Source organism: Enhydra lutris, unplaced genomic scaffold, assembly GCF_002288905.1.
Source record: "Enhydra lutris kenyoni isolate GAN:26980312 unplaced genomic scaffold, ASM228890v2 scaffoldscaffold10, whole genome shotgun sequence".
In the NCBI taxonomy this organism is placed as follows: domain Eukaryota; kingdom Metazoa; phylum Chordata; class Mammalia; order Carnivora; family Mustelidae; genus Enhydra; species Enhydra lutris.
Window position 1 is genome coordinate 44,133,015 of NW_019154094.1, and position 25,427 is coordinate 44,158,441.

At 39.0% G+C, this 25,427-nt stretch overlaps 1 protein-coding gene across 1 annotated transcript in view; it reads right to left on the reverse strand.

Annotated features, from left to right (window-relative positions):
• Positions 1-25,427, reverse strand: part of LOC111144259 (nuclear receptor subfamily 2 group C member 2) — an 89,322-nt gene that overhangs the window by 34,197 nt on the left and 29,698 nt on the right. Inside the window, exon 3 of the mRNA XM_022498485.1 lies at positions 9,763-9,873. Within this exon, the coding sequence (XP_022354193.1) occupies positions 9,763-9,873 (111 nt within the window). The remainder of the gene's footprint in view (positions 1-9,762; positions 9,874-25,427) is intronic.

The following is a 25,427-nucleotide window of genomic DNA, read 5'->3' on the forward strand; positions in this document are numbered from 1 at the left end:
GAAAGAATTTGTAAGCTTAAAGATAGGTCAACAGAAACATCCCTAACTGAAATCCAAAGGGAATGGTCTGTAAGACTTGTTTGGTTAAAAAAGGAAGACCCTACTATAAGTTGTCAACAGGAAACCCTAGACACAGGCAGATCAAAAGCAAAGGCATGGAGTAAGACATCATGTTATCAATCAAAAGACACTTGGAGTAACTGAATTGAATTTAGAGACAAACAGACTTCAGAACAAGGAAAATATCAGGCATAAAGACGGACATTACATGATGATAAATGGGTCGATTCCCCCAAATACATAATAATCCTAAACATGTATGCACCTAACAACAAAGCTTCAAAATACATGTGGCAAAAAATGACAAAACTGCCAATGAGAAATAGAGAAATTAATAACTATAGTTGCAGATGTCATTGCTGACCTGTCAGCATGGTAGATGAAGCAGGCAGAAAATCAATAAGGATACAGTTGACTTGGACAGCACTATCAATCACCCTGATATAACTGACATTTATAAAATAACAGATCTAAGAACAGCAGGGTACACATTCTTCTCAAGCTTGTATGGAACATTCAATAAGACAGATCACATCCTGAGCCATAAAATAGGAATCCATTCTTAGACCACAAAGGAATTAAACTAGAAATTAAAGAGAAAAATAGTTTTAAAAAATCCCCACATATTTAGAAATTAAACAACACACTTCTGAATAACACATGGGTCAAAGAAGAAGTCTCAAGAAAAATTTAAAATGTTTTGAACCAAATGGAGTTCACAGCAGAGGTCCCGGCCATAGATATCTATTTGGAAATCACTAGCATAAAATAACATTTAAGCCATGGGCTCAGAGAAAATACAGAGAGGAGAGAGTGAGCCTAGAATAGAGCCCTGAGGGATTTCAACATTTAGCAGTCTGGCTGAGAAGGTGCAGCAAAGAACTATAGCCAATATTATAAAAGTTACTCTAGAATTATGTCCTATTTTTATAAATTATTTCCTGTAAGCTTTCCAAATATTATTCCTCTTATTGAACAGATACTTAGCTGGCTGACTGATCTTGGACATTTCAGAGCAGTGGTTCTAGAAAAGCCTAAAACTTTAATATACGTATTTACACTTGGATCATAAAGTACATTTAATGTAAAAGATAATAATAAAATTAGACATAATTTTCAAAAACCCTATTGGATGAAAAAGTAAAGGAGATAGAGTTATGGCGAAAGATGGGGAAAGAATACTTTTTATTTATGATTATATAAAATTTAAGTATCAGCTTGGATACTCAAAAACAGAATAATTTTTGTTTATTATGTATTTATGGATGAATAAGTAACAGAAATGCAAAACTTATACAGCAGTGATATTTCACCTAGAGAACTAAAAAATATTAAACAGTATATAGAACATAATATATAGTTAAGTGTATAGGGAAATGGGCACCCTCCTATTGGGCTGGTGGGAATACAAGTTGGCACAACCTCTTTGAAAGGCAATCTGTCAGTGACTATCAAAATTACACATGGACAACTCCACTAACTTCATATTCAAAGGTGAAAAGCTGAAAGCTTTTCCTCTAATATCAGGAATAAGACAAAGATGTGTACTGTTGCTGCTTTTATCCTACATAGTACTGGAAATCCTAGACAGTGCTATTAGGCAAGGAAAATAAGTAAAAGGCATCCAAATTGAAAAGTAAGAGATGAAACTGTCAATATTTGCAAATGCCATGATATTATGCATAGAAAATCATAAAGACAAGGGGCACCCGGGTGGCTCAGTCAGTTAAGTGTCTGATATTTGATCTCAGCTCAGGTCTTGATCTCAGGGTTGTGAGTTCAAGCCCAGCACTGAGCCTACAAGAAGGAAAGAAGGGAGGGAGGGAAGGAAGGAGGAAGACAGAAAGATGGAAAGAAAGAAAATCCTAGAGACTTCACCAAAAAACTGGCAAATCTGGCAAAGCTGCAGGATACAAAGTCAATATACAAAAATCTGTTGTGCAGGGGCACCTGGGTGGCTCAGCTGGTTGGGTGTCTGCCTTCTGCTCAAGTCAGGATCCCAGAGTCCTGGGATTAAGCCCCGCTAGCATTGGGCTCCTTGCTCAGTAGGGAGCCTGCTTCTCCTCTCCCTCTGCCTACTGCTCCCCCTGTTTGTGTTCTCTCTGTCAAATAAATGGATAAAATCTTTAAAAAAATAAAAATTATATAAAAGAAATCTGTTGTTTCTATAAGACATTAATAAAGAGAAATTAAGAAAACAATCTTATTTATAATTAAATCAAAAAGAATAAAACACCTAGGAATGAATTTAACCAAGAAGGAAAAGACCTACACACTGAAAACTATGACACATTAATATAAGAAACTGAAAACAAAAATAGAAAAATATTCTGTGCTCATAAGCTGAAAAGTTAATACTGTCAAAATGTCTATACTACCCAAAGCAATCTACAGATTCAATGAAATTCCTATCAAAATTCCAATGGCATTTTTTTCACAGAGATAGAACAAAGCAATCCTAAAATTTATATGGAACCACAAAAAACAAACAGCTAAAGCAACCTTGAGAATAAAAGAACAAAACTGGAGGCATCACACTGCCTGATTTCAAACTATATTATAAAGCTATATAGGGGCACCTGGGTGGCTCAGAGGATTAAGCCTCTGCCTTCAGCTCAGGTCATGATCTCGGGGTCCTGGGATCGAGGCCCGCATCGGGCTCTCTGCTCAGCAGGGAGCCTGCTTCCCCCTCTCTCTCTGCCTGCCTCTCTGCCTACTTGTGATCTCTCTCTGTCAAATAAATAAATAAAATCTTTAAAAAAAAAAAAGCTATATAATCAAGACAGTATGGTATTGGCATAAAAAAAGAAATGCAGATGAATGGCAAAGAAGAGCCCAGAAATAAATCCACACAAATATGGTTAATAATTTATGAAAGAGGAGCCAAGAATATACCATGGGGAAAGGACAGCCTCTTCAATAAGTGAATGATATTGGGAAAACTGGACAGCCATGTACAGAAGAATGAAATGGGACGACTATTTTACACCATATAAGATCAACTCAAAATCAAAGGAAGACTTGGGGCACCTGGGTGCTCAGTTGGTTAAGTGCCTGTTTCTTGGTTTTGACTCAGGTCATGATCTCTGGGTCATGAAACTGAGCCCCATGTCGGGTTCAGCACAGAGTCTGCATGGCATTCTCTCTCTCCCTCTCCCTCTGAGCCCACCCCCCACTCGCATTCTCGCTCTCAAACAAAGTCTTAAAAAACAAAACAAAACAAAACAAGGGAAGATTTGATTTTAAGACCTGAAACCATAAAGCTCCCAGAAGAAAACATAAAAAGACGGTAAGCTTGACATGAGTTTTGGTGATCTGACCCCAAAAGCAAAAATAAACAAGTGAAACTATATGAAACTAAAAAGCTTCTGCACAGCAAAGGAAACCATAAACAAAATGAAAAGACAATCTACTGAATGGGAGAAAATATCTGTAAATTATGTATCCGTTAAGGGGTTAATATGCAAATTATATAAAAACTCAAACACCTCGACAGCAAAAAACAAACTGATTAAAAAATGGGCAAAGGATCTGAACAGATATTTTCCAAAAGACAGAAAGTTGGCCAACAAGTACCGAAAAGATGCTAAACATCACTAATTACCCGGGAAATGCAAACCAAAACCACAACGCACTATCACTTCACACCTGTCAGAATGGCTAGTATCAAATAATAATAAAAAGTAATACCAAGTGTTGGCAAGGATGTGGAGAAAAAGGAGCCCTCATGCACAGTTGGTAAGAATATAAAATTGGTGTGGCCACTATGAAAAACAGTGGCTTTAATTTTTTAAAAAATTAAAAATAGAACTATCATATATAATCCAGCAATTCCACTTCTAGGTATTTATCCAAGGAAAACAAAAACACTAGCTCAAAAAGATATATGCACCTCAATGTTCATCATAGCATTATTTATAATTGCCAACATATGGAAACAACGTATGTGTCTATAGATGAATGAGTGGATAAAGAAAATGTAGTATGTATGTTAATGTGTGTTTATTTATATGCAACTGAGTACTGTACAGCCATAAAAAAGAACATAATTTTGCCACCTGCAACAACATGGAGAGACCTTGAGAGCAGTATGCTAAGTGAAATAAGTCAGGCAAAGAAAGACAAAGACTATACGATCTCATTTACATGTGGAGTCTTTAAAAAAAAAAAAAAAAAGCTCATAGATACACAGCACAGATTGGTGGCTCCCTGAAGTGGGGTGGTTGGGAAGGGGGGGGGTCAGAATGTGCAAAAGAGGTCAAAAGGTACTATTTCCAGTTATAAAATAAATGTCACGGGGATGCAACATACAGCACGGTGACTACAGTTAATACTGTGTTGTAAGCCTGAAAGTTGCTAAGAGAGTAAATCTTAAAAAAGTTTTTAGTACGAGAAAAAATACGTCTCACCACAGACGGTGATGGATGGTAACCTGACTTATGGTGTGATCATTTCACAACATATACAAATATCAAACCATTACACTGGGGTGCCTGGGTGGCTCAGTCGTCTGGGTATCTGCCTTCTGCTCAGGTCATGATCCCAGGGTCCTGGGATCAAGTCCTGCATTGGGCCCCCTGCTCAGCAGAGAATCTTCTTCTCCCTCTCCCTCTGCCCTTCTCACCTGCTCATGGTCTCTCTTGTGCACACTCTCTCTCAAATAAATAAAATATTAAAAAAAAATCATCATGTTGTAGGGGTGCCTGGGTGGCTCAGTAGGTTAAGGCCTCTGACTTCTGCTCAGGTCATGATCTCAGGGTCCTCAGGTTTGACCCCCGCATTGGGCTCTCTGCTCAGAGGGGAGCCTGCTTCCCCCTCACTCTCTGCCTACTTGTGATCTCTCTGTTAAATAAATAAATAAAATCTTTAAAAAAAAAAATCATTATGTTGTATACCTGAAGCTAATGTGATGTGATAGGTCAACTACACCTCAATAAAAAATTACATATGGATACATCTTTCCTCCTAGCAATCCTAGTTTGAGGAACTCATTCTACAGATGTGCTAAATTAAACAGGCAAAAGGTATTCACTACAGCATCCACGGGATATCAAAACTGCCATTCAAGAGAAAGAAGGAGCTCTTTCTACCCCGCAGGAACTACCTCTAAGAAATGTTAAGACAAAAGAGTAAGGTGTAGAACAGTCTAGAAAAATGTCTACATGCATGAATAATACACTGTACATATTTACAAGCGTGCTTTTGGTCTGTATGTACAGCCTGTCTCTGAAAAAACAAATAAGCAATATGATAATAGTGGCTACCTCCTGGGAGAGACCTGGGTGACTTGGAGAAGAGGAGGAAGGGAGATGCATCATTTTCTCTGTACCGTTTGATGTGGTGATTTCGTTACAGCAGTGAGTACCTGAGCGGGGCCAGGAGAACATCAGAGTGAGAAAAGAAACGTCAGATGGCTTAGGACGTGCAGAGGACAAAAAACAAGTACTGGCATTTAAGAAGGGATGTGCGGGAAGGAAGTGCTTTAAGAGCCCAAGTTAAGATTTCAAACTCTTGGGTGCCTGGGTGGCTCAGTGGGTTAAGCCGCTGCCTTTGGCTCAGGTCATAATCTCGGGGTTCTGGGATCGAGTCCCACATCGGGTTCTCAGAGCTCAGCGGGAAGCCTGCTTCCCTCTCTCTCTCTCTGTCTGCCTGTCTGCCTACTTGTGATCTCTGCCTGTCAAATAAATAAATAAATAAAATCTTAAAAAAGAAAAAAAGATTTCAAACTCTTAAAAAATATAGAATAGCAGAAGTCTTTCCTAGTAAAATGTGAAACTTCAACATATGAAGTAGATAAAGCAAGTATTTTATCATATATTTTATAAGATCAAATTCAAACATTTCCTTAGGTCAAACACTGAATATAATGATACTCTCAAAACATAAATTTGAAATGGGGATTATGGAGGAGTATCTCAGGAAAACCTTAAAACACAAAGAAATGGCAAGAGAAGCTTTATACCACGATCTTCCCCAAACAATGAACATGGCAGTACATGTGAGCACACCTTTGATCCCCAGCATGTCAAATTTGGTATAGGACAAGTTCAAGTGTGTTTTTCTTTTAATCTATCTTGACTGATTTAAAAGCTGGATTAAAAAAATTTTTTTCGGGGCACCTGGGTGGCTCAGTGGGTTAAAGCCTCTGCCTTCAGCTCAGGTCATGATCCCAGGGTCCTGGGATTGAGCCCCGCACCGGGCTCTCTGCTCAGCGGGGAGCCTGTTTCCCTTCCTCTCTCTCTCTCTCTGCCTACTTGTGATCTCTCTCTCTGTGTCAAATAAATAAATAAAATCTTTAAAAAAAATTTTTTTTTTTTTTTTGAACCTCATGTTTATGTCATGTGGGAAGCAATAAAGACAAAATTTGCAAACTGCTGGCCTGGAAACACTGCATTATGATGAAAACTTACGAGATTTACTGAGAGGCTACCTTGGGATTGGATGGGTTTGATTAAGCCTAATTCTCAGACAACTGGGTGCTCCCCTATGGCTCTTCTTATCTCCCTATCTCCTTCCACAGCCCCCACCCTAGACCTCTGTATCCCCAAAACAATGGCTCTCAATTCCAGCCACAAGGCTACTTTCCCCAGCCTTACCACTTGGCCCCAAAGCCCTTTGCAGTCATTAGGATGACAAGATACTGACAGATAAAACTCTATGTTCCAGATCACTCTCTGGGGGCCTATATAACTAGATATGCTGATCTTGTGTTGACTGTCACATTATAGTTATTAAAAGCAATAACAAATCCTGGAATGGGAGAAAACAGCTATGAAGGACTTAAACTATGACAACCAATGACATTTTAGAATATGAAGTATGGATTAGATAATGGCACGTTTCAATATTAAATTCCCTGATTTTGAGAACTGTGTTGTGATTATGTAAGAAAATGTCACTGTTCTTAGAAAATACAAACTGAAATATTTAGGGCAAAGAGGTATGATATCTCTATTCTCAAATGATTAAAAAAAATGTATGTACATTCACTTAGAATGTTAACAGCAAACAAATGGTGAATCTGGGTAGATATACAGGATTTCCATGTAAGTTTGAAATTATATAAAAATAAAACTTAAAAAAATTATAACTCAGTTGCTAACATCGGTATATGTTTACTGTAAGATTGCAAGCGCTTAATCCTTTTAAAATCCTATTAAATGGGTACTATTATTGTTGTCATTTTATAGCTATAGAGGTTACAGAAAATTTCTCCAGAGTCACATAGCTGAGTGGAGACAAGATTTGATCCTAAGGTTGTTCCATTCAGAGCCAAAGCTCTTAAATGTCACCCAGCCCTAACCACCTTATTATATAATCTTTCCTTCCCAACTTTATCACAGAAGCCACCATTTGGGTTCTAAGCATTGTTATTCATGAAAACACCATAGCACTTATTCTCTTCCAGGCCTCAGGGTGTTGGAGATTCATCACTGAAGTCAGGGCTAGGAATGAAACACTTTACTGAAGCCATCAACACCAACATCAACAAGCAAAAAATAATCCTATAACCTTTATTTTCCTTAACAAAATAAAACAAACAAAAAACAAACCTTGAAATATAGTCAATTCAGCTGCACTTAGGGTTATGTCCAATTTTATTGACAGTTCACAATGAAAAGATTTTAACTACATTCACTGTATATAAATTCATGCCAAAGGGTTATCTTCCCCAGAGGGACTAAAAGCTCAACACCAAGCATCTAATCTAGAAGACTTCTGTTCAAGGGACCTTACCGCATTGCATTCCAGCCGGGACAGCAGTGTCACCATGGGCCAAGCACCATGACATGGGGATAGCCCACTGTAAGGAATGAGGTGCTAGAATGGCCCTTAGGAAAAGAGAGATTCTTCTCCTACCAATATGGGGGGAAAGGTGTACTCTCTTGATACATACATTAGCTACTGACGGTCTCCAGGGGGACTTTCTATGTTCTCATTTGCTCTCAGATGGTTGTGAGCCCAAGATATATAGGCTATGATTAAATGCAGTAGGTCCTTTCCCAGAGTTGGGAGAGTTATGTAGGCAGAATTCTAACACATACCCCACAAAACGATAAAGGACCCATTTTCAAGTCACAATGAGCAAACAAGAACAAAATAAAAGAGAAAAAAATAGTTTAGCTACAGAGTTCGTAATTCTGAGAGCCCATTACTTTTGAATTTCCAAACACTCAGATACATGTTTCCTACTGGTGTGAAGTTAAAATGACTTATATGAGCATCAGTATTTATGATAAAATATTATGCAGTACAGACATAATGGGAATATAATCTTTTTTTTTTTTTTAAAGATTTTATTTATTTATTTGACAGACAGAGATCACCAGCAGGCAGAGAGGCAGGCAGAGAGGGGGAAGCAGGCTCCCTGCCGAACAGAGAGCCTGATGCGGGGCTAGATCCCAGCACCCTGGGATCATGACCTGAGCCGAGGGCAGACGCTTTAACCCACTGAGCCACCCAGGCGCCCCTAGGGAATATAATCTTTAACTTCTTTCATTTTACTTATTAGAGCTCTTCTATGTTTAGTTTATAATAAGTAGTCCAAAAAAAAAAAATCACAAAATCACTTTTAAGAGTGGGTTAACATTATAGAAATCATCTAGTTAACGATATCATCCTGTTCAAGTATACCGAGCTTGGAATAAACTGTGAATGAAGCAATCCTTTTACTTATTCACTCAAATTACTGTCCACCCTGGTAGTCTCTCAAATTTGTTATGTAACTAATATTTTTCTGCCATTCATCATCATCTTCTTTTTTTTTTTTTTTTGGTTTGGCCTTTTGATTTCAGCTTGTTGAGGTAACTTTGAATCTTTAATCTGCCTGGGTGGCTCAGTGGGTTAAGCCTCTGCCTTTGGCTCAGGTCATGGCCTCCGGGTCCTGGGATCGAGCCCCACATTGGGATCTCTGCTCAGCAGGGATCCTGCTTCCCCTCTCTCTCTCTCCCTGCCTCTCTGCCTACTTGTGATCTCTGACTGTCAAATAAATAAAATCTTAAAAAAAAAAAAAAGTGTGTCATCAACATGTTATCCCTTCCTCCCAACTTGTTGATCATGATTTCAATACACGTATCTTTTCCTTCTTCAATGGGCCAGATGCAGGTTCAGACCCTGGGGAAGATTAAACCTATCATAAGTGAATACTAAATAGTTAATAACAATAATACTAGCAATAATTATTGCATATAGATAATTAGCACATACTGAACATTAGCATGTGCCAATCACTGTTCTAAGCACTTTATAAGCATAAGCAATACCCACTGATTCCTCACAATAACTTTGTGAGGTTTACATATGTTTTCTAAATGAAAAAAAGTGAGGCATTGAAAAGTTAATTTTCAGGATCAAAATAGCTAAAAAGTTGGGCACTGAATTTGACTTCAAGTGGCGACCCATACACTTAACTACTAGGACATACTGCTTCTCAAAATGGAAGCATGTAAGTAATTAATTGGTACATTGATCCCAATAGTTTCAAACAACAGTTTAGACTTTTGCATTTAAAGTAAGTTAGTTCAATCAATGTAGACTTTTTCTGTTTTAGTTTTTAAAGAATAAATGAAGTTGTATTGTACTCGATGCCCAAGAGGCACAACTCTTCAGTGAAATCCTGAGGCAGGTTTGTCTGGAAAGGATTCAGAACGCAGGACTACCTTTGGGCAGGTGGCTGGAACCAAGTGGGATTGGTGCAGGTACCTGAATTCGCTGAGGTGAAGCTACCGCAGAGTCGGTGGAGATTATCTGGATGCGCGGGGAGGGGCTGGTCATCCCTGGAGATTCCGGCCGAGAGGTCTGTGTCCGTGGTACCTGTTGGGGGGCAGGAAGTGGACTGGATCACAAGGTAGCTCAGAAAAATGCCCAGTAGTCAGAAGACATGAACAGACATTTCTGCAAAGAAGACATCCAAACGGCCAACAGACACATGAAAAGTGCTTAACATCACTTGGCATCAGGGAAATACAAATCAAAACCACAGTGAGATACCACCTCACACCAATCAGAATGGCTAAAATTAACAAGTCAGGAAACGACATGTTGGCCAGGGTGTGGAGAAAGGGGAACCTTCCTATACTGTTGGTAGGAATGCAAGCTGGTGCAGCCACCCTGGAAAAATAGTATGAAGGCTCCTCAAAAAGTTGAAAATAGAGCTACCCTACAACTCAGTAATCGTGCTACTTGGTATTTACCCTAAAGATAAAATGTAGTGATCCAAAGGGGCACGTGCACCCGAATGTTTATAGCAGCAATGTCCATAATAGCCAAAACTATGGAAAGAACCTAGATGTCCATCAACAGATGAACGGATAAAGAAGATGTGGTGTGTGTGTATATATATACACAATGGAATACTATGGAATGGAATACTATGCAGCCATCCAAAGAAATGAAATCTTGCCATTTGCAACGATGTGGATGGAACTAGAGGTTATTATGCTAAGCGCAGTAAGTCAATCAGAGAAAAACAATTATTATACGATCACTCTGCTATGAGGAATTTGAGAAGCAGCGGGGGGGGGGTCATGGGGTGTAGGGAGGGGAAAAAAATGAAACAAGATAGGACTGGGGAGGGAGACAAACCATAAGAGACTCTTAATCTCCAGAAATAAACTGAGGGTTGCTGGGGGGTGGGGAGGAAGGGACAGGGTGGCTAGGTGTTGGAGACTGGGGAGGGTATGTGCTATGGTGAGTGCTGTGAATTGTGTAAGACTGATGATTTACAGGCCTGTATCCCTGAAGCAAATAATACATTATATGTTAATTAAAAAAAAAAAAAAAAAAAGAAAAATGCCCAGTGGTGGCTAGGGACCACGCTTCTTGCTTTCATTGTGGCTTTGAGTAATAAACTTGAGTAGTTCTGGTGTTTGGATCCAGAATGACAAACTAATGAGATATTGCCACAGGATGGCTGTCTTAAGAAAATACAATCTTAAGAGAGCTATTTCTAATGTTGAAAATACAAAAACAAATACCCCCAAAACAAAAAAATTCCCAGAAAAAAAAATAGGAATTTCAAATCTGCTCTATACAACTTTAATAAATAGCTACTACAGTAACTTTTTAGAAATGATCTTTGAATGTTTTCACTCTCTCCAAAACCAGCTCTAAAACACTCCTTTAAGATGACAGTTTCCTGAAGAAAGGTTCTCATAGCACCATAGAGGATGACAAAAAGAACCAGCACTACAATGAAAAACTACTTGTCCAAGAGTCCTGGTAATCCCCCAGTCCCACTGGGATGGAGCTGGGAAAAGCCCATCAATTATACAAAGGTCTGTAATTTAGTCAATACCCACCAAAGGCAAGGTTCAAGGTTCTGAGTGGTCATCTGGGCACCTGAAGCGGGCAGTTATTACTGCTCCTTGAATAAAAGCATATCATGGGGTGCCTGTTTGGCTCAATCAGTTAAGTGACTGACTCTTCATTTCTGCTCAGGTCATGATCTCAGGATCAGGAGATCAAGCCTCACGTTTGCACCACACTGGGCATGGTCACAGTTAAACTCTCTAGACTCTGGTTCCCTCACCTGTTAAAGGATATGCTTGTAAATTTTATGATTCCTTTTGTATGAGAAGCCCAAGGGCCTCTACAAATTTGCCTGAGAGGAGTATGGGTCACGTTGGCAATAGGCTCCCAGTAGCTCAGTAACAAATTTAGGTAAGATGAACAGCCCAAAATATCCCTTGAATTTAGCAGAGGAATGCTTAACTCTGGAGGTGACAGGTTAATGGGAAAACATTTAGGATCCCCTGCACCCTTGTGACCTTTAGGGAGAAGGTGTGTTCTAGTGGCACCAGGGGCAGTTTGATATGATCTGGCTTGAAGGCAAAGTGATGCCACGATAGGACTGCTCGGAAATTCTTGAAGCTATATGGATTCAGAGGCTGATACTATAAGTACATATCCAGGTGAGGAATCCACTTTTTTCTTTCCAGGAGCTTATCATTTAGCACAGTAATAAAAAGCCAATTTGGTAATAGGACATAAAATTATTGATGCAAATTAACTAGCAGGAGCATTTCCTTTCCATCCTTTCCTGCCTACCTTTTCAGTACCTGATGTTAGTCTTGGCCTTTTGCCTTAGCCTACTTTCTACTCCTTCAGTCCACTCAAGTTGCAAAGGACAGGATCATTCGTTCCCAGGTGTGCCTTACACACTGGCCAGAACACCTGCATTTTAGCAGGAAAATGGCTAGTCCAAAGGACTCAATTAAACCATGAGCAAGCAGGATGTGAAAGTATGTTTGGAAACACAACTTCCTGGGCATGGTCTTAGACTCACACTTAAAGGGTAAAATCATCTGTCCTGTTTTGCATCTTTTCTGAAGTAAACTGCCCTAAGTGTCTGCCTTCAGCTCAAGTCATGATCCCAGAGTCCTGAGATAGAGCCCCGCATTGAGTTTCCTGCTCAGCCGGGAATCTGCTTCTTCCTCTCCCTCTGCCTGTGGCTCCCCTTGCTTGTGCACATCCTTGCTCTCTTTCTAATAAATAAATAAAATCTTAAAAAAAAAAATTAATCATGCTTGCCCAACACACAAATGTTTACTGTCTAAAGAGTTTAATAAAACCCCTTCTCCTCAGGCCAGCCCTTCCTGATCCCTCAAGTTGATATACAGGTCCCATTCTGGGTGCTCCAAGCTCCTGCATCTTAGCACTCTCCACAAGGCACCTACCATAACTGCTTGGTTAAGCCAGCCTCAGAGGGCAGTATGAAACATGTCCTTTTTCTCCTTTTACTCCCCAGGCCAGGTTCATCTTAGGGCCACAATGATTACTTAGTGAATGAACATTTATTAACTTCAGGAATGAGTAAGAATTCTGTTTTATAGTCCTTGATCCTGGGACTCTGCCTAGACCATTTCTTCTTTTATTCCACTCTCCTGCCTGTCTGCTAATTAGACATCCTACAAGGTACTGTACAATACCTGCTTTGGCAGTTTATTACACAAACCCAAGGAGTACAGGCTTTCACTGACATACCTGGGTTTATGAGGCTGCTAGGAAAATTCATACATTTTCACCCTGGAGTGAGAACCTTCTCTATTACATCATAAGATGACATTGCTTTGGCAGCATTTTTTAAAGGAAAAAAATTCCTGGAAAAATTTCTGTGGTTTACACGCTGGAAGATGGACATCTAGGTTGAAGAGAAAGCCCACAGCATTGAGAAGCAAATATTAAGAGTTTCTAAATCTGTAATTTATTCCAAGTTCTGGCTGCAACATTCCCATGGGTTATGAATAGGGGAACCAAGTTCACACCCTGTGGGGGGGGAGATCATGCAGACCTAATATGTTACAAATCTCAACCACAAACTTCAGACTTCTAAACATTCACAGTGAAACAATGAATAATATAAATACCTAAGTAGGGTAAAAGGTTTCAGCCATGGGATACCTTCAGCCTGAACAGAAATGTACCACATCCTCCTTTTATTTTTATTTCAAAGGACCATTAAGTAGTAAGTGTAGTGAAGAGTCAGTGGGCAAAGAGTTAAACCCTCTTTGTGTGGCAACTTGCAGCACAGAGAGAGGAATCCACAGAAGGCTGCCGGCCTTGAAAGGGCTCATCTCTCCCCTCACCCAAAGGATTAGGACCTTACAATGCCAGGGTGTTGTGTCCTAAAAAATAAATTCTCCTGATGACTGGTAATTTAGGCTCTTCTTTATACTGGCGTCAATAAAGGATTCAAACCTGAACATTGCAAAGTCAGTCTCATTTATATCAGAGGTGATTAAACAGTTTTTAAATTTTCCAGCTGATAATATGCTTAAAAATATAAAATCACAGTCCTATATTTCTTGGCATGAAAACAAATATCCAGTCAACAATCACTAACCACATTATGTAAAAACAATTTTTAAGAGCAATTGTTTAAGAGCAATTGTTTAAGAGCAACTCCCTAATCACAAGCAGCTTAAATTGTTGAAAACCACAAACAAGCAAGCAGTTTTTGCCCCACCTGAATTTACCCCAGCATACTCAAATACAGGTTCCTATGAAGACATAATTTGCTAGGTGCTAAGTGTAGGAACACATACTAAATTAAATTCCTTCAAAATACATAATAGGTGTCTAAATCCACTGTTATTTTACCAACTGCTCTAAAAACAAGAACCTATGAAATACACTGCATTACAAGGAGGCTTTCCCCAGAAACAGAATGAGAACAAAATTGCAGTCTTGTTTTTTTAAGGACACTTAACACTTACCTGGCTCCCTGCAGCTTTATTTACATTTTCCCTCAGCAACCTCCCAGGCCAGAGAGCCCAACCAAAAGGGCCAAGGGTTGGTTGGGGGAAACTCAGGCATTTGCTTTTAAACTGCCAGTAAATTCCATTCACCAAAACCAGACAGAACTGTTTTAAAGATACCCTCTCTCTGACCCTGCTTGCTGAAGGTCAAGTACACTATCACTCCCTGTAACCAAGGAAGCAAAATTGACATGTTCCTGCCGTTTCCCCAGCTGCTGAAGCAGTTTGTCTAATAATATGATTAATTGCTTCTAAGGAAGGTGTACTTTGCTTTACAAAGTTCTCCCTTCACCTAGATTGTTGCCTTTGCTAAATGAGCCATCCTCCTCCTCCCTATCTTCACTGGTTTCCCCTTAAAGACCACCTTTCCTGAATTGAGAACTCCTGATCAGGTTACCATGGAATCCAACCAACTCAAAACAATTTTAAAACTATAAAGAGTGGAGGGAAGATGTGAAGAATTCAGAAACACCGTATTCTGCATATAGCATTTTGAACTTCACAGTACATCAAGACAACATTTTTGAAGATACAGGGTCTTTGCAAGTTACTATTCTATTCAAAGGGAAGACAACATAACAATCTACATTACATACAAAACAACCATAAGAATAACAGCACCGGGCTCCTTCAACAAATATTTTACTACACCCACCCAACATATGCCAGGCATGTGAATTCAGGTCAGAGTTCTTGCCTCTGCAGCCTCCCATTCTGGCAGGAAGGTGAGCTCATGCAGTCCTTGCAAATGAGGGCGCAGTAACCCACTACTCAATGGCTTCAAGTCACAGTCTCAGCCATCCCCCAAAGCCACAGAGGAAAGGGAGCTCCTGAGGTCACAGTTGAGGTGGGGCTGTAACTAATACTCAGCACCTGTCTCTAAGCCAAACTGCAGCCTTCTATTTGACATGGGACCCACTACCTGTTTTAATACCTGGACAAAGAACTAATTTAAAGTGAATGCTGGCCAATCACCAAAACCAAAACAAATGAAAGCCTGAGGGGTATGGTGGTAAGAAGAAAAAGGCTTTATGGATATTTACCTTTATATAGGACGGAGGGAGGAACTGAGAAGAATGAAATTTTTAAAAATAAGTTCAGTGTTGAGACGCCTGGGTGGTTCAGTGGGGTAAAGCCTCTGCCTTCAGCTTGGGTCATGATCTCAGGGTCCTGGGATCGAGCCCCGCATCGGGCTCTCTGCTCAGCAGGGAGCTCGCTTCCTCCTCTCTCTGCCTGCCTCTCTGCCTACTTCTGATCTGTCTGTCAAAGAAATAAATAAAATCTTTAAAAAAATAAAATAAAAAAAAATAAGTTCAGTGTTATAAATGATGAATTTCCACTCCACAAGTTCGTATGTGTACTAACTTAAAATAATTTAAGTTAATATGCTTTTTTTTTTTTTTTCCAGATGCTAGCATAAACCTAGGTGCTCCAACCCTAAAGGGAAAAATTAATCCAGGGGAGAAAAAAAGGATTTTCCTTTACAAAAAGGGAGACTAAAAGTCCCTGTACCTCAACAACTATTGAAAGCTCTAAGAAAGATAACATTCAGTAAAGCCAATAGATGATGTGTAAAAGGAAAGATTATTATCAGGGGAAAAAAGCTCCAAGGCCCAACTGTTTAAGCCAACAGGTCTGCTCTTCTCATCATAAAGATCTGTTCATGCCCTCTGACCTGGTGATTCTACTTCTGGGAATCCATCTTATCCTAAATACAGAAATCCAAACTATCCTATATATAGAAATGGCTTTATCAGTGTGTGCTCCTAAATTATTTTTCTAGGGAATACAGAAATTCCCTCTCTCAAAGGTCCAGATGAAGTAAAGCCCATCTTTAACCGCAGAAGCACAAAATGGCAGATACTTGCAGGCCTTGCCTCCCTTGGAGGGCAGAGGGGTCAATCAGATGTTTAAGCCAAGACTTTGCGTTGGTAACAGGAGCCCCATGTCCAGCCTAGGCAGTGCTGTGGTGTACAGTCACAGCTTCACCGAACTGGCTCTTTTAGTGAGATTTGTGTGTAGTTCCTAGCTGCAAAACTACTTTTCTAGCCTTCCTTGTAACTCTGTCAAGTTATTCCAATCCAATCCATCCATCCTTCCTCACACATATTTTAACTCAATGTTTTTCATGAAGCCCATTTTTGTTTAAATCAGCAATAGCTTTTTTTTTTTTTTTTTTTAATCTATTTGACAGAGCAAGTGAGAGAGCACAAGCAGGAGGAGTGGCAGAGGGAGAGGGAGAAGCAGGCCTCCCACCACGCAGGGAGCCCGACCCAGGGCCTGATCCCAGCACCCTGGGATCAGGACCCCGGCCAAAGGCATATGCCCAACCGAGGAGTTACTCAGGCATCTCAGCAACAGCTGGTTTTTGTTATCCACTTTGGGCCCTTTGACTGGTAAAGAATGGATATATTTAACCTAAAGGTCAGAAGAAACTGAAATGTCTCAAACTAGGAGATGGGTTATGTTATGCTCCCTTAATACAATACTATGTAGTTATGAAAAATGTTGGTCATCCAGCCTATGTAGCAACGCGTGGAAAGGATATTTACATTTATTCTGTAAAATAACATTCTGTGAAATCACACTACTAAGTTGTGTGCATGCTGTGATTACAACTGGATGACATGCATGTGAAAAAAAGACCAAAAATAAAATTTTGAAAAGATTTATTTGAGACAGAGCTCATGCATGCATGCCTGGGGAGGGGCAAAGGGGAAGAGAGAGAATCCCAAGCAGACTCCCTGCTGAGCGTGGAGCCTGACACAGGGTTCAATCTCATGACCCCTGAGATCATGACCTGAGACAAAATTCAGAGACAGATGCTTAACTGAGTCACCCAGGCACTCAATAATGAAATCTTGGTATTGAGTACTTACTGTGTTCTACACACTGGCAAGTGTTTTAAATACTGGGAAGAAAACAGTGAATGAAACAAAGTTCCTGCCTTCTTGCACTTTACATCCTATTGTGACAAAGTAGTATATATGTTTGTCAGATAATGATGAGCACTTTGGAGAAAAGTAACAGTAAGAAGGATAAAGAGTGATAGAGGTAGAATGGTTATACAAGGAAGGGTTAAAGTGATAAAATGATAGTGAGAGATGTGTAAAATTGTAGAAATATGCCTTTCTTCTTTCCTTTTCAAATTTTCCAGACGTTTTAACACTTCTATAAAAATAAAAAAAAACCCTATTTCCAAAAAAGTTACCTTTTAAAACCAGCAAATATTGTTAGAATTTAGTATTATGAATGATCTTATTTTCCACCCCAAGTCCGAAATGAGTGTTCTTCATACTTTTCATTTAAAAAAAAAAAAAAACTCCTTTTCTACCCATTCAAGAAAATCTTTTTTTCATAAGATGATATGAAATATTTTACTCTGAGAAGGAATTCTCCTTGCCTACCGAAGATACTTTAAAACTAGGCTATTTTTCTGTAATCACAAATCTAAACTGAATCATCCTGGTAGGCACCTAGTTACAGGGAAACTCATTATACTTTGAAGGCTAGCTCCTGTCTGGATGGCTTTGGACAAGTCCTGTAATTGCTCTAAGCCTCTGTTTACTCATTTGTGAAATTGACATTGATACCTCTTACTTCACAGGATTAATGGGAGGATTAAAATGAGGCAATAAAGTACAATACATTATATAAACACAGAGCATTCCTATTATAATTTTGGAGGAAATTAAATGCATAGAACTAAACCTATCACCCTAAGATGTTATCTCCTCCTATAGCAGATGTTCACTATTTACAGACAAAATGGTTTCATTTCTAATCCCCCATTTCCTGTGACCAATAAAAGGATACAATCTCCCAAGTCTTTTTAAAGTGTCAAACACTAAAGGTACACACCTCAAATGAAGTGAGATTTTTTTTTAAGATTTTATTTTTTTATTTAACAGAGAGAGGGAGAGAGAGATCACAAGTAGGCAGAGAGGCAGCCAGAGAGAGGGGAGAAACAGGCTCCCTGCTGAGCAGAGAGCCTGATGCAGGGCTTGATGCCAGGACCCTGAGATCATGACCTGAGCCGAAGGCAGAGACTTAACTCACTGAGCCACCCAGGCACCCCACACATCATTTTTCATCTGTTGACATCTTTTGCCAATTTTTTTGAGTTGTTTACTTTCTTAACTAAATTTTGAGAATTCTTTATGTATTCTGGGTGTATGTCCTCTTCAGATACATGGTTTCCAAATATTTTCTTATAATCTGTTGATCTTTTCATTCTCTAAACAGTATCTTTTGAGGAACACAGATTTTTTATTTGGATGAAGTCTAATTTATCAATTTTTTAATTTTACGGATTATGGTCTTGATGTCATAGCAAAATCTTTACCTAACAAAGATCACAAAGATTTTTCTCTTGTGTTTTTCCTAGCCATTTTATAGTTCTGGGTTTTATTTATTCTTTTTAATATTTTATTTATTTATTTGACATACAGAGATAGATCACAGGTAGGTAGAGAAAGAGGGGAAGCAGGCTCCCTGCTGAGCAGAGAGCCAGATGTGGGCTTGATCCCAGGACCCTGGGATCATGACCTGAGCCAAAGGCAGAGGCTTTAACCCACTGAGCCACCCAGGTGCCCCTGAGTTTTATTTTTATAATTAAGTTTTTATAATTTTTTTTTAAAGATTCTGTTTTTTCACTTGAGAGAGAGCAAGCAAGCACAGTTTGGGGGAGAGCCAAAAGGAGAGGGAGAAGCAGATTCCCTGCTGAGCAGGCACCCCCCCCCCAACAGGGGGCTTGATCCCAGGACCCAGAGATCATGACCAGAGCTTAACTATCTGAGCCATCTAGGCACCTCTATAATTTTTTTTTAACTCAATATAATCAGAAAACCTGGTTGTATGATAGCAGTTCTTGAAATTTGTTTTAGCTTGAGACTTGGTGTGTTACCTTCCAGGCTTTTTCCCTGAGTATTTATAAATAGTCCGTGTATATATAGCTACAGAGATACATTTGACCCTTAAACAACATGGACGCCACACCAACCTCCACACAGTTGAAAGTCTATATAATCTTTGACTCCCCAAAAACAACTACTAATAGCCTACTGTTGACTGGATGCCTTATCAATAACATAAAATAGTTGATTCATACATATTTGTGTTGTATGTATTATATATCGTGTTCTTACAAGAAAGTAATTTAGAGAAAAGAAAATGGTATTAAGAAAATCATAAGGAGGGGTGCCTGGGTGGCTCAGCTGGTTAAGTTATCTGCCTTCAGCTCAGGTCATGATCCTAGAGTTCCAGGGTCAAGCCCTGTACCAGGTTTCCTGCTCAGCAGGGAGTCTTCTTCTCCCTCCGCCCCTCACCCCTCTCTCTCAAATAAATAAAGTCTTTTTAAAAGATAATCATAAGGAAGGGGTGCCCGAGTGGCTGGGGTGCCTGGGTGGCTCAGCCAATTGAACATCCAGCTTTTGTTTTCTACTCAGGTTATGATCTCAGGGTCTTGGGAACACTCCATGTTGGGCTCTGTGCTTATTGGGGAGTTCTGCTTCAGTTTCCCTTCCTCTGATCCTCCCCTGCTTGTGCTTTCTCTCTAGTAAATAAATAAATCTTCTTTTAAAAAAAAGAAAGAGAGGCTTTCAGTGGATTTATCAAAGCAGCTTTCTGCATCTTGGACTCCAGGATCATCTCAGATGCCCAGTGAAGAGAATTCCCAGGAAGGCTCAGCTGCCTCTCAAACTGTCTCAAAAGTGTAATAAAGAAGTTTAATAAACTGACTCTCAACCCTAGTATCAAACTCCTTCCCCTATATCACAATATCCACCCCAACGGCAGGACAGAGAGAAGAAACCACAGGGGCTCCTTGACCTCATCCTCAGCAGCAGGACTAGAGGTAGAGTAAGGACTTTGCTAACTGCTTGGAAAGAAAGGATGGAGAAAGGATGATGTGATTGGTTAAGTACCAACAGTACCAACCAGCGACCCATGCTTCAGAAAAGATCTACAGCAGAAGGAAATTGAGGGTGGATCAAGAGTGGAAAATTATTGTCTGTCATTATTGTCTATCATAAAGGTCTTTCGGACGATAACAGCATGGAGAATAATTATGACATGTAGCCAGTATAAACATAAACTTTATTCTTGTACTGTTTCTTCTTGCTAGTAATTTTAGGATCATTATGCAGCAGCTTGGGAAAGCTGCTCTATATTAGGACAAACTGTACAATATTTTGATATTCTATGATACAAGCTGTCTTTTTTGTATCTTTTCTACCTTGATACCAGTAATTTGTGAGGAATCCTGTAGTTTGCATTTGAATGACTTCAGTATACTTCTACTTTTTGATTTGACCTAAGGAAACACTAACAGGTTTTGAGTGTTGGCATGTGTGTTTGAGAAGCCTGAAGCCATTAAGATAAAACCTAACATCAAACTGGAAGCCAAGTAACTTGTGCAGAAGGAATACACAGAAGACTTTGGGTGATTTGGTTAGAGCATAATTAGGGCAGAGTGCATGTGCTAGATTTTCTGGTTTTCAAAAATTGTAATAAAATTTTTTGATGTGCTATTTAAATTTTCAGTAGCAAATGTGTGTAGAGGATCTTAATAAAACTGAGACTTATTTGGGGAAAAAAGACAATCATAAGGAAAAGAAAATATGTTTACAGTACCACACTGCATTTATTAAAAAAAAATTCATATGTAAGTATACTCACGCAGTTAAAAACCATGTTTTTCAAAGGTCAGCTGTATATAGGTTTTTAAATTTAATGTAAATGGAATCACACTAGATAAGATGTTCTGCAAGTTGCTTTTTTCACTTTGTCTCAAATACAGTGACTGATTTCCAAAGTAGTTACACCATTTTATATTCCTACCAGCAATACACAAGAGTCCTGCTGCTCAAATCTATATAATTCTTTTTGCTGTTGTAAGTATTACATAAATTAGAGCTGTTTAGCCACTCCACTGTAGAAGCACATTTTTTAAAAAAGATTTTATTTATTTATTTGCGATAGAGACAGTGAGAGAGAGCATGAGAGGGGAGAAGATCAGAGGGAGGAGCAGACTCCCCGTGGAGATGGGAGCCTGATGCAGGACTTGATCCGGGGACTCCAGGATCATGACCTGAGCCAAAGGCAGTTGCTTAACCAGCTAAGCCACCCAGGTGCCCTAGAAGCACATTTCTGAGTTGTTTCCAAATTTTCTCAGATGTAAATAGTGCTGCCACAAACATCTTTGTGTATGATGTCTCCTTGAGCTCACATGTGGGTGTATTTCTGTAGACTAGAAGCAGAATCACTGTCAAAATCTTTCTGGGCAGAATGTTATCTTCTATGGTGTGTTTTTGTTTTTGACAGCTATTATATAACCTTATATATAAGAAATAGCTGGGCCACTGATAAACTTAGTTGTTAATTCAGCAAGTACTCATTGAGTGCATACTTTTGTGACCTTTCCTTTTGGGGATTTTCAGTTCCTTCAGACGACATACCCCCTTGTTATTGCAGTATTTCTGAATGACCCTTTTACTACACCAAAGTGATATTCATATTAAATACACCCATTCATACAGAAATAACTTTAAAAAACCAGTATAAAATAACTATTTTCAAGAGAAGTAAAAGAAGCAATTTATTGTAAGATAATATGTATTTCATGTAAATGCTCAGTCACAGCCCTCACAGAAGATGTATTGGAGAATTCAGATAGTTTCACATACTGAAATAAGTTAAGGCTTAAGAGTAGTAAGAAGATGAAGCTGTTTTCTAAATAAAATACAGACTGTGGACTTAGAATAAAATTAGTGTTGGAGTGCCAAGGTGGCTCAGTTTTTAAGCGTCTGCCTTCGGCTTAGGTCATGATCCTAGGGTCCTGGGATCAAGCCCCGAGCCTCCAGCAGGTGGGCTCCTTGCACAGCAGGAAGCCTGCTTCTCCCTCTCCCACTCCCCTGCTTGTGTTCCCTCTCTTTAAAAATAAAATAAAATAGGGACGCCTGGGTGGCTCAGTTGGTTGGACGACTGCCTTCGGCTCAGGTCATGATCCTGGAGTCCTGGGATCGAGTCCCGCATCGGGCTTCCAGCTCCACGGGGAGTCTGCTTCTCTCTCTGACCTTCTCCTCGCTCATGCTCTCTCACTGTCTCTCTCTCTCAAAGAAATGAATAAAATCTTTAAAAAAAAAAATAAATAAAATAAAATAAAATAAAATAAAATTAGCATTATAGTAAGACTAGACTTACTTTTAGTATGGTAAGAGAAAGAGTTGACAAGTGGAGTTGTCAAAAAGAAGAAAATGAAGTATGATGTCCTTGTAAGTATGATGTACCTTATGTGGAAGTAATGTGTCAAAGTAATTTCCCGTGGTATGTATGCCTTGGGATAGAATAGTAGCATTCTTAGAAAACATCTCCTTTCTTAAAAATCTCACTTCATGAGGCGCCTGGGTGGCTCAGTGTTCTACAGGTATTCAAGAACCAAAAAATTTCAATTTTATATAAATTATCACAAAAAGTAGAAAAGGAAGGGACTTACTGCCAATTCCCTTTACTGAGGCTATGCTAACCTTGATACGAAACTGTAAGACAAATTAAAAGTCAATCCTACTCATGAACACAGTTGGAAAATTCCTAAACAGAAAGTCAGCAAACTGAGTCTACAATGTGTGTGTGTAAATCATGTCTGACATTAACCTCAGAATCAAGATGGGCTTAACATTACCAATCAAATTCACCATAGTAATTGATCAAAAGAAATCATATGATCATCTTAGTAGGTGCCCTCCTCCCCCCGGAAAGGCGATAAAATACAACTGGGATTTCCTCCATTTTCTCCAACTGGGAAAAGAGAGAATGCCTTTAACTGATAAAGAATAAAGGTTCATACAAACATCATATCTAATAATGAATTGTTGAAAGCATTCCTTTTAAGATGAGGAACAAGGCAATGCCACCTGTTACTTCTATTCAACACTGTACTGGAGATCTTAGCCAGGATAGTAAGGCAAGACTAAAAACATAAGGATTAGAAAGAAAAAACAAAATCTAAATGAGCATATAGAGAAATTATCAGAATAAGAGAAAGACTGCTCAATCAAAAAAATTGTAAACAAAATCACTTGCAGTTCTATATACCAGCAAGAGTTGGAAAATAAGGGGTGCCTGGGTGCTCAGTGGGTTGGGCCTCTGCCTTCGTCTCAGGGTCCTGGGATTGAGCCCCACATCGGGCTCTCTGCTCAGTGGGAGCCTGCTTCTCTGCCTAGGTATGATCTCTCTCTCTGTCAAATAAATACATAAAATCTTTTTAAAAAGTTGGAAAATAAAAATTTTAATATATTTGCAAATAGCATTATAGAACATAAAGTATTAGGGAAGGAAATAAAATAAAAATATGCTGTATCTTTGTGAAAAAATAAAGAAAACAAGTAAATGGAAAGATCTGCCATCTTCATGGAAGTAAAAGAGTGATCCAAGGTTAAGTTAGTTATAAGATCATACAGGGTCAGGGCTTGATCTGATGCCATGTGTAAGCCCAAATTGCTGGGGAACATAGAAAAAGCTAGTTCTTGGAGAGCTGGTAGAAAATGACTACATTCTCAGAACAAAGCAAAGAGGAGTGATCATGTGGCCCCAGAAGGAGTTGGAGAGATGTTACCTGACAGCTCTCCAGTTCCCATGTAGCCTGGTCATACATCCTGAGATTCAATTCTGTGAGTATCCTTCCATCAAATCTCCTTTTTCCACTTTAAACAACTCTGAGTGTCACTGGTGCCAAGCATGCTCCCCCTCTTCCTTGCCTGGAGTGCATCCCACACCCAGATACTCACAAGGATCACTCTTACTTCATTTGGGTCTCCCTTTAAACGTCACCTTCACTCTTCCTGGAAGTCTTCCCTGAATGTGCTTAGATAGTAACTCCTGCCACTTTCTATCTCTTTACTTTTCTTTATAGCACTTAATTGCTCTCTTGATATTTTACTTTTGTTTAGATGTTCATTTACTGCTTCCAAAAGAAGCTTCATGTGAGCAGAATGCTTATCTTAAAAACCTAGCACAGCACACTGTAAGCACTCTTTAACTACTTGTTGAATGGATAAATGAATATTTTTGGAGCACCCAGAAGCCCATCAATGAACAATTACAATTTACTTTACTAGTAGTACCTTCCCTGACATCCAGTTAAATACAGCAAATACTCACATGCATTTATCATCTCTATTCCTTTACCAAATCATTTTTAAGTTGTAAGTAAGGGATTAAAAAAAAAAGTACAGACCCACAAGGACAAAGAGGATAGTCAAGAAGGTGACAGTGGATCACAAATACTAACAAATTTCAGGAAGATGGAAAGTAGAAGGTGGAATGGAAACCAACTCAGTGAGAGGAGGAAGACTTGGTGTGGCGCTGTCATTTTTCCATCTTGGATCTCTGAGCCTTTCATAGAACTTCAAGTAGCACTATGTTGTGATAGAGCATCTGGAGGTTCACAACTTCTGTGGTCTGCAGGAGCTGCTGTGAGGAGGACCACGAGAAGCGTTTTCCATTTTCAGTGGGAAACAGGTGGCGGTTACCAGTTATAATGACTGTGTACTTTGGATCTGGATTTGTTGCATCTTTTTTTTTTTTTAATAGTAAGACACCAACTACTTAAGAAATAAGCATGTTTTAATTAATCCATTAAGCAGATGTGAAAAGGAACATTTCAAAAGGTGCAATCTCTTTGAAAAATGGATCAAACTCTTGAATTCAAAATACTCAATATGTTTATAAATAAACTTATGGCATGAATCCTTAAATGCCTTTTCCCCGAAACATGGAATATAATAATTGTGCCTACATTTTTATTTGGGAAATATTCCAATATTTGTTTGGTAGAAAACTGTGTGCAATTTAGCTTGTTTCTTGGTTTTAAATTTTGAGATTTTATTTAATTTTTGATTACTAGGTTTGGACCTTGTTGGTAATTTATGCTATAAAAAATGCAAACTTGACTTTTGTCCCATAGTAATTTTTTTTAATTGAAAAAAAGGAAGAAGGTGCTTTTAGTCGTCTTTATTTGAAGCAGTAAAACTGTTATTCTTCATGAGTGATAATTAGTTTATCGTGAGGAAAACCAATTGTGTACACAGAGTGAAGTCCAAGGGTTTTTTT